General features: G+C 36.5%; 1 protein-coding gene across 1 annotated transcript; it reads left to right on the top strand.

Annotated features, from left to right (window-relative positions):
* Positions 1 to 2,237: 2,237 nt before the first annotated feature.
* Positions 2,238 to 5,370, top strand: LOC140005355 (uncharacterized). The gene is made up of 6 exons (XM_072046232.1): positions 2,238 to 2,660; positions 2,897 to 2,996; positions 3,074 to 3,539; positions 4,135 to 4,626; positions 4,944 to 5,088; positions 5,221 to 5,370. Exons 1-6 carry the CDS (start codon positions 2,238 to 2,240, stop codon positions 5,368 to 5,370), a joined length of 1,776 nt encoding a protein of 591 aa, XP_071902333.1.
* The last annotated feature ends 4,086 nt before the right edge of the window (positions 5,371 to 9,456 follow it).

The raw sequence follows: 9,456 nt of genomic DNA on the forward strand, positions 1-9,456 counted from the left end.
TTGACACCTGTGTTCCTCCATGAAATAGTCAACATGCAGCTGCTGTTGTTGCCTCAGATTGTTGTCAATATATTTCAAACTGATTTCATTATTATCCAGATTTAGCTTCGAGGAAAATGAAATGCTAAAGTGAGTAAATCTGTGGAGCCAAGTAAACATTAAAAAGTGAATGTTTAACATGTAAATTATAGTACTTTACCTTGCTTTGGTTCCAATTTCCTTTTCTATCTCTCTTTGGACCACCTTCGCAAGTTCTTTTATTATGGCCAAATTGCTTGCAGTGGCCGCACCATAAAGTAGATGATCTTTTATCTTTCCCCACAGTAGGTGATTCACCTTGCTCTCTTTTTCTTGCCTTCTTTGGCCTATCAAATCTCCTCCTAAGCATTGGTGGCAGGACATTTGAAGGATTTGCATCAAAATCTGGCTAGAAACTTAACATGAGGTACAGGATGAATGACTTCATTATATGCCTTGATGTATTGATTCTTGGACAAGCTTGGATCACAGTACTTTTCTGAACCGTCCCTTTTGTTAACAAGGACAACCACTGCATGCTTGCAAGGTATTCCAGTTAGTTGCCAAGCTTTGCAGTCACATGTTCTTTCCTTGATGTTGACATTGTAGGAAACTTAAACCTCCTTCACTTGGAACTCATACCCACTAGCATATAATAAAGTACACTTCCTGCCTTGAACACTAAACTCATTCAACTTTTTTATAACATTAAGGACTATAGAGTTTTTCCAAGTACATGCTTTCTCAAATCTTTTTGGCAGCCTGCTCATCAACTTAGCTCTAAGACCGTCAAGTATATTTAGGATAGTTGCCCCCCTAAGATCTCCTACCCAATGATTGAAGGACTCAGCTATGTTATTAGTGATATGGTCATTCTTCAAATTAGTTGGGAAAGCATGCCTTGCCCATAAATGGTATGGAATCTTTTCAAGCCATTCATGTGCAACAAGTTTCAATTCTTTGATTCTAGCCATTGACTCCATAAAAAGTCATTCACTGTAGGACCTGGCTGCTTGCCAAAATAGTTGCCTTAGCATAATTCCAGGAAACTGACCTCTAAAGTTGTTGTAGATATGTCTGTAACATTTCCTATTTACTACCCAAGGTACTTTAGAGCTAATAGCTTATGTCAAACCCTGTAAAAACAAAATTATTACAAGTATAGGAGTAATAAGTGTATTGTATTTTAGAGTAGAATAGTAACAAGACCTTAGATTTTAACAAACCTTTTGTCTGTCTGTCATAAAAGTCCAAGGTCTATCTTTTGAAAATCCATCAAGCATATCTGATAACAACCTAAAGACGAACAACCAACTTTCTTTGTTCTCACTCTCAACAACCTCAAAAGCAATAGGAAATAACCCATTCTTCTATCCAAACCAACTGCAGATAGCAATACTCCCCCATATGGTCCCTTTAAGTAGCACCCATCAAATCCAATGAAAGGAAGGCATCCAGCAAGGAACTCTTTCTTCATTGCATCAAGACCTACAAAAATCCTCTTAACAGAAAGTATTTGAGATCCAAGTCCCGTTTCAAACTGAATTTTAGCAAGGCTTCCGGGATTTGTGTTAAGGAGCATGATGCAGTACTTTGGTAACAACTTGTAGGAATTAGCATGATTTCCCTCAGTAGGAATCTTGAATGAGTAATCTTAGGAGATATTTTAGGTAAATTAGTGGAGGAAATCAGGGTGAATAAGCAGTCTCTAAAATTAAGGGAATTAGGTGTGGACTTTCCTTGTTTAGTGTACCAGAAAATTGTATATATAGATTAGAATGAATTGTAGGAAGGATACAAAATTAATAAAATCTCTTTGATTCTTTTCCAACATGGTATCAAGGCCCGTCTAGGGTTCTGGAAAAAATACCACCTTTGCTTCTTGTCAATTCCAACCTTAATTGCTGGTTCCTTTCTTATTCTCTCCAGACTTCATTGTTGTTCCTTTTACTATACATTTTTTCCTTTCCACCAATTACTTGATCCTATTCAATCATGGCAGATGCTACATCCTCAATGCGGCAATTGTCTTCAACTGTGGAAGAAGAACAAATTACATGGAGCACAACAAAGCTTTAAAACATCCAGGAAGCATATAGACTAAATGGAAAAAATTATTTGAAGTGGTCTCAATTGGTTCAAACATTCCTAAAAGGAAAAGGAAAGTTGGGTCATCTATTGGAAATAGCACCAGATAGTGAAACGGCGGGGTTTGAAGCATGGGAAAAAGAGGATTCAATGATCATGTCTTGGTTATGGAATTCCATGATTTTTTTGAAATCAGCGATACGTGTATGTTTATTCCTATAGCAAAAGCAATTTGGGATGCCCTTCATCAGACATATTCCAAGGTTAGTGGTGCAGCTCTTATCTATGACATCAAGACAAAGACAACTGGAGCAAAACAAGGGACAAAAACAGTGACGGAGTATGCCAATTTTCTGCAAAACCAGTGGCAGGAACTGGATTATTACAGGACACTTGATTTGAACTGTAGTAAATGTGTAGTGTTTATCAAAAAGTTCATAGAAAGGGACCAAGTTTATCAATTTTTGGCTGGCCTAAACTCTGAATTCAATCTTATACAAATTCAAATTCTGGGCAGGCCAGAATTTCCCTCTCTAACCGAAGCAATATCCCAGGTACGTGTAGAAGAAAGTCGCAGGGGTATTATGTTAGAGTTATCTTCAATAGAAAATTCAGCTCTTTAAGTTCCAAACCTCAGCGGTTGGTACTGAACAAGGTTGCTGCGGACAAGACCAATTAAACAAGTGGGCAAAAGAATCACGAGGAGTTGTGGCACACATACTACAAGAAACCATGACATACCATAGAGCAATGCTGGAAACTACATGGGAAACCACCCACTCGTGAATAGGGACAGAAAGGTGGCCAGCAAAGGCAGGCTCATGTGTTGGTTCAAGATCCAACTCAAGTGTTTGGAGGGTTTAGTATGGAGGAAATTGAGAAGCTTAAAAGTATGTTAGAGGCAGTTGACAAACCAGCAACTAACAATTCTCAACCAAGGAATCAATGTGTTCATTGACACTTTCAGGTGAGGCTCTAGTCTCTTTTGCATTTAGTGTTTTAGGCAATGAGCTTAGGAATATCTGGATTCTTGACTCTGGTGCTACGGACCATATGACTCATATTTCAAATAAATTCAAAACCTATAACCCCTGTCCTAGCAATAGAAAGATTGTTGTTGCGAATGGCACTACAACCACAGTGGCAAGAATCGGAGATGTCCCAGTTACTCCAAAATTGATTCTTAAAAATGTTCTTCGTGTTTCTCAATCATCTACAAATTTGGTTTCTGTAAAAAAACTTGCCAAAAATCTAGATGGCTCTATTTCATTTGATGAATCTTTTTGTGACTTCCAGGATCGGGGCTCAGGGAAGAGGATTGGACTAGCTAAGAAGCATGATGGACTCTATTACTTGGATACATCAAGTCAACCAGAATTTAGTAAATCTGCCCTGTCCACATTGTTTTCACCCTCCAATAAGGATGTCATCTGGTTATATCATGGACGTCTAGGTCATGTGTCTTTTTCTGCACTAAAAATAATGTTTCCCTCCTTGTTCAAGGGATTTGATGTTCAGTTTTTTCATTGTGATATTTGTGAGTATGCTAACACACTCGTGTACCATTTCCTATCAGTAATAAACGATCGTTTTCTCCTTTCTATAGTGACATTTGGGGGCCATCAACTATTCCAACCATCTCAGGGTCTAAGTGGTTTGTCACATTTATCGATGGTTGCACAAGAGTCTTTTGGATCTATTTACTCAAAAATAAGTCTAATTTGAGTCATATTTTCCCTGTTTTTCATTCAATGATTCAAAATCAATTTGGCACCAAGATAAAACACTTTGTTCAGATAATGCTCGTGATTATTTCAATCAAACCTTGAGTCTGTTTTTCCAAAAAGAAGGAATCATACATGAATCATCCTGTATTACCACTCCACAACAAAATGGAGTGGTAGAACAAAAAAACCGACATCTTCTTGAGTGCACTAGAGCCTTACTGTTTGAACAAAATATGTCAAAAGCATATTGGGGAGAAGCTGTACTCACATCAACTTATGTCATAAATAGGATTCCTTCCAGGGTCTTAGGGTTTCAAAGTCCACTAGAGAACCTATCCAAATTCGACCCTGATATTCGATCTTCCTTTAATCTCACTCCTCGAGTTTTTGGATGTACTTCCTTTGTTCATGTCCATAGTCATAACCGTGGGAAGTTAGATTCTCGTGCTCTTAAGTGTGTTTTCGTGGGGTACTCATCTACTCAAAAGGGTTACAAATGTTATTATCCACCTACTAGAAAACTCTATGTTTCGGCAGATGTTACATTTGTTGAAAATAAGCCCTATTTCATCACTCCTTATCTTCAGGGAGAGTTAGATACACTTGAAGACAAGGAGTTAAAATTTCCTCCTTTAGAGTTTTCCAAATTTGAGTCATCCAAATCTGAATTTCGAGAGTCAATTCCTCAATCTAATGTGGTAGAAGAAAAAAAGGAAAAAGATCGTAAAATCTATGACTGGTTCCAATTTGACCAAGTGTATACAAGGAAAGGAGATCCCATCGTAGTTACAAGGTAAGAACAATCCTCTGAACCAAGCTTCGGGAATGAGGTAACAATGAGTGAATCAAATCTGAATTCTACACCACCGACCGACCATTCTGTCAGCTCTAAATCGCCTTGTCATGAGCCTCTTAGCCTTGACCAGGACCTACATCTACCTATTGCTGTAAGGAAAAAAACCCAAGAATGTACCAAAAGACCCCTATACCCATTGTCTCACTTTGTGTCTTTTGAGAAGCTTTCCCAAGCCATCAAAGCTTCTTTTCCACCTTAAACACAGTCTCAATTCCTAACTCATTGTCTGAAGCATTATCAAAGAAAGAATGAAGACTTGCTATGGAAGTAGAAATAGAAACATTAGAGAAGAATGGGACCTGGGAATTAGTTGAGTTACCAAAGAACAAGAAAGTAATGGGCTGTAAGTGGGTGTATGCAGTAAAGTTTAAGGCAGATGGGTCCCTAGAACGCTACAAGGTGAGGTTAGTCGTGAAAGGATACACACAGACATATGGAGTAGATTATCGGGAAATGTTTGCTCCAGTAGCAAAGATGAATATAATAAGAATTCTGCTGTCCTTGGCTGTTAATTTTGATTGGGAATTGTAGCAGTACGATGTGAAGAATGCTTTTCTTCATGGAGAATTAGAAAAGGAGATTTATATGAGCATTCCACTGGGATTCAGTGGGGTTGACAAGAACAAGGTTTGTCGGTTAAAAAAGGCATTGTATGGGCTGAAACAATCCCCATGTGCTTAGTTTGGATGATTTGCCAAGGTAATGATAGCTAATGGTTACAAGCAAAGTCAAGGAGATCATACCCTGTTCATCAAGCATTCAGCCTTTGGGGGACTTACTATTTTGATTGTATATGTGGATGACATTATAGTGACAAAAAACGATGAAGTAGAGAAGGAAACTTTGAAGTGGTGCCTAGCCAAGGAATTTGAAATAAAGGATTTAGGAAAATTGAAGTATTTTCTGGGAATTAAAGTGGCTCGATTAAGGCAGGGAATTTTTATTTCTCAACAGAAATGTGTTATGGACCTGCTCAAGGAAACAGACATGACAGCGAGCAAACTAGTTAGAATTCCCATTGAACAGAATCACAAATTAAGTGAGGCTCGTGGAGATAAAGCAGTGGACAGAGAGATGTACCAAAGACTTATTGCGAAACTCATTTATCTTGCACATACTAGGCCAGATATAGCTTACTCAGTCAGTGTTATTAGTCAGTTTATTTATGATCCTAGAGGAGTTCATCTACAAGCAGTTTATCGAGTGCTTCATTACTTAAAGGCACATCCAGAGAAGGGAATTTTATTCAAAAAGGGTCCTGAGATTGATCTGGCAGTTTACACAGATGCAAACTACGCAGGGTCTCCAGTCGACAGGCGATCAACTTCGAGATATTGCACATTTCTTGGAGGAAACTTAATATCCTGGAGAAGCAAGAAACAAAGTGTGGCAGCAAGGTCAAGCGCTGAAACAGAGTTCAGAGCTATGGCAGCAGGGGTATGTGAATTATTGTGGGTTAAAATTATCCTAGAAGACTTGAGGATTCAATGGAGCAAAACGATGAAGCTATACTGTGATAACAAATCTGTTGTAAGTATAGCTCACAACCCAGTGCAACATGATCGGACGAAGCACATAGAGATAGACAGGCACTTTATTAAAGAGAAGCTACAAAGTGGATTGATTTGTACTCTGTATGTTCCGATAGGACTTCAACTTGTAGATGTGATGACAAAGGGACTGTGTAGCAACATGTTTCATGAGAGTGTTGTCAAGCTGGGAATGGAAGATCTATATTCACCAGCTTGAGGGGAAGTGTAGGAATCTTGAATGAGTAATCTTAGGAGATATTTTAGGTAAATTAGTGGAGGAAATCAGGGTGAATAAGCTGTCTCTAAAATTAAAGGAATTAGGTGTAGACTTTCCTTGTTTAGTGTACCAGAAAATTGTATATACAGATTAGAATGAATTGTAGGAAGGATACAGAATTAATAAAGTCTCTTTGATTCTTTTACAACACCCTCAATAATGGCCACTGCCTTTTGTTTTGCTCGGAACAACTGCATGGTAGTAGGTTTGACTCCATACTTGCCCAATTCGTGCCTCAAAACTTGTGGCTTCACACTTGAATCTGTTCTTAGCAGATTTACTATCTTGCTTGCCATCCATTTTGCACTAGCAGTAATTTTTTCACTCATGACACATGTATGATCAGGGTTGCATGATTTGATACAAAATGTCACACCTTCAGGTATTGGGGAAGCATGTATCCTCCATTCACAGCCTTCAGTACCACAATGGGCTGTCACTCTACTCTTCTCATTCTTGTCTCTAACAAGAGGAAAGCCCCATTGAATCACATGCTCATACAAAACTTTTCTAAATTTATCAACATTAGGAAACATCATTCCTTTTAATAACCTGAATTTTTCCCCTTCTGGTATATAAAATGCAGCAGCATTCAAGCAAGCACCGATCAAGTTATTCTCTAAATCACTATCTGAATTGTTTGTAGCTTCAACATCATTTGTTGACTCATAACCAGACAAATCACCACTATCTTCTGAATTTTTTTCTAAACCCTCGTTCACATATGAATTAAACAAATCATCGTCAAACTCAGCATACATTTCATCATTGTCACTAAATATATAGAGTCCATCATTAATTTCTATGTCATCATTAACCTTAAAATCCTCAATATTACCAACAGATGTGAAGGTTTTCTGCCCCAACCTCATGCTAGTTCTAGTTCCTTTTCCAGATTTCTTAGTATTGTTACTATCCATAGCATTATCTCTATTTTTCCCAGGACCAATTAGAGTTGGATCAATGATCCAAACATCATCAGGATTGTTAGCGTTCAATGACATACTGTTTTCGTTTGTCAATCATTGTTTATATTTTCACCATCATTGCCCAAGACAGCTCCAATATTCATGGCATTCAAGCCCATATTGTTCTCATTTCCCTCTTGATTGTTGCCATTGCCAGTGTTATCATTTACATGAGGTGGAATGTTTCCATTTAGTTGCTGAACATACACATTGATATACCCACTTCTCCTGTGTAGGCTAAACATTTCCAGAACATCAGAATCACTATTTATTTTTATCATTTCTATTGTTCTAAGGACATCACAACTTAAGGAGATCAATAAGTTATGCCCACCAGCCATTCGATTCATGACTTTCTCACACATATCAGCCAACAAGTCAATGTAGGAGTACCTATCAGGATCAATGTTCCGCAATGAAAATTGTTGATTTCTATGATGAAGAGTAACATCATACACACTGGCAAGCCCATTTCCAGCCTATACCAATAAATAAAGCAAATACAGTTTCTAATGATTATAAACTAATTAGTCATAAAAAAGGAGAAAAAAACTTAGTTGTGTATACATAGTTGTAGATATTCACTTCATGAAAATAGATCGAGCTTTCAAAACCCAATACACGTAATATACAATGAAAATTTAATATTCATGAAAATAACACATGAATGATGCGTGATACAGAAAACCCCCCACAATCTTTTCCAATAAATATCATAAAAATGTTTTTCAAATCATTGAAAATTGTTTCCACTGATAGATCTCTATATAGGTGAGTAAAATTTTTGCTTAAAATCTATAGGTTAGCCATGCAAGCCATGATGAGTTTAAAGATGTACTATCCTTCCAAGCTCTTGTCACTTCAACAAGCCAAACAATACTACTACAATCTTCTGTTTCGTTTTGGTTATCAACGGGATTAGAAAGTAAAATACTTGAATAAACAAGAAAGAGTAGAATGATCAGAGTTTAAAGATTAAAGTTTTGAACCATATAGAAGGGAAAGGGTTAATAGAGAAGGAGAGAGAGTGTAGGAATATGATGATAAATACGCAATGGATCTTCTGTCTCACTTCTTATTATATTGTTATTTCTCATTCATAAACATCATGTTTTAATTCTTATTTGTTTTCTTAAGATCTAATAACTATTAATTGAGTAAAACACAGAATTTAACGAACACAAAAATTCAAAATGCATAAAACATAAGATTTTTTATGAATTTTCTGTTGTATTTTTTAATTTTCTATTATATATTAATTTTTTGAGACTGTTGTATCTATTTTTTACTCAATTAATAGTTATTGGATCTTAAGTAAACAAATAAGAACTAAAACATGATATTTATGAATGAAAAATAGTAATATAATAAAAAGTGAGACAGAGAGTGGCATAAGAAGTGGGACAGAAAATCCGTTGCATGATAAATAGGATGATTGCTATAGTAGTGGCCGGAGTAGTGGCAAAAATATAGGAGACCTCTATAGCTTTTCCCGCCAAAAAGCTATTTGTGTAATTTTAAAATAATTTTTGTTTGTTTTAGAAGTTAATCAAACATGTTGAAGGGCATTTAGTCTTTTTCCTTACTTTCGTTAATCACAAGTGACTGCAGTTATTGTGAGGAGCCATTTGTTATTTTTTGAAAGCATGAGGATTGATTAGTAGTTTGGCCTAACCTCGAGGAAGGTAAATGTAATTAACCCTTTTTCTTTTAAAAACACAAACTCTCATTTGAAAAGGAAAGACAACTAAGACGTTAAGAATAACTCGTTATGATTTTTATTAACGACGTTACTCTTAACAAGTACTTTTAAGAAAAGTATAAATTACTATTAATTTAGCAGCCTAGTTTTATAATTATTATGTATTTCCCGGAACTGCCGCATTTAGTGTTAAGGTTAATTTTAAACGTTTTCATGTACTACAGTTACTCGTAGGTTACAGCAACAATTGCAATTGTTTCAAGGTCATTAATATTTTAGGAATTTTTC

This window comes from Coffea arabica, chromosome 1c, assembly GCF_036785885.1.
Source record: "Coffea arabica cultivar ET-39 chromosome 1c, Coffea Arabica ET-39 HiFi, whole genome shotgun sequence".
NCBI classification, from domain to species: domain Eukaryota; kingdom Viridiplantae; phylum Streptophyta; class Magnoliopsida; order Gentianales; family Rubiaceae; genus Coffea; species Coffea arabica.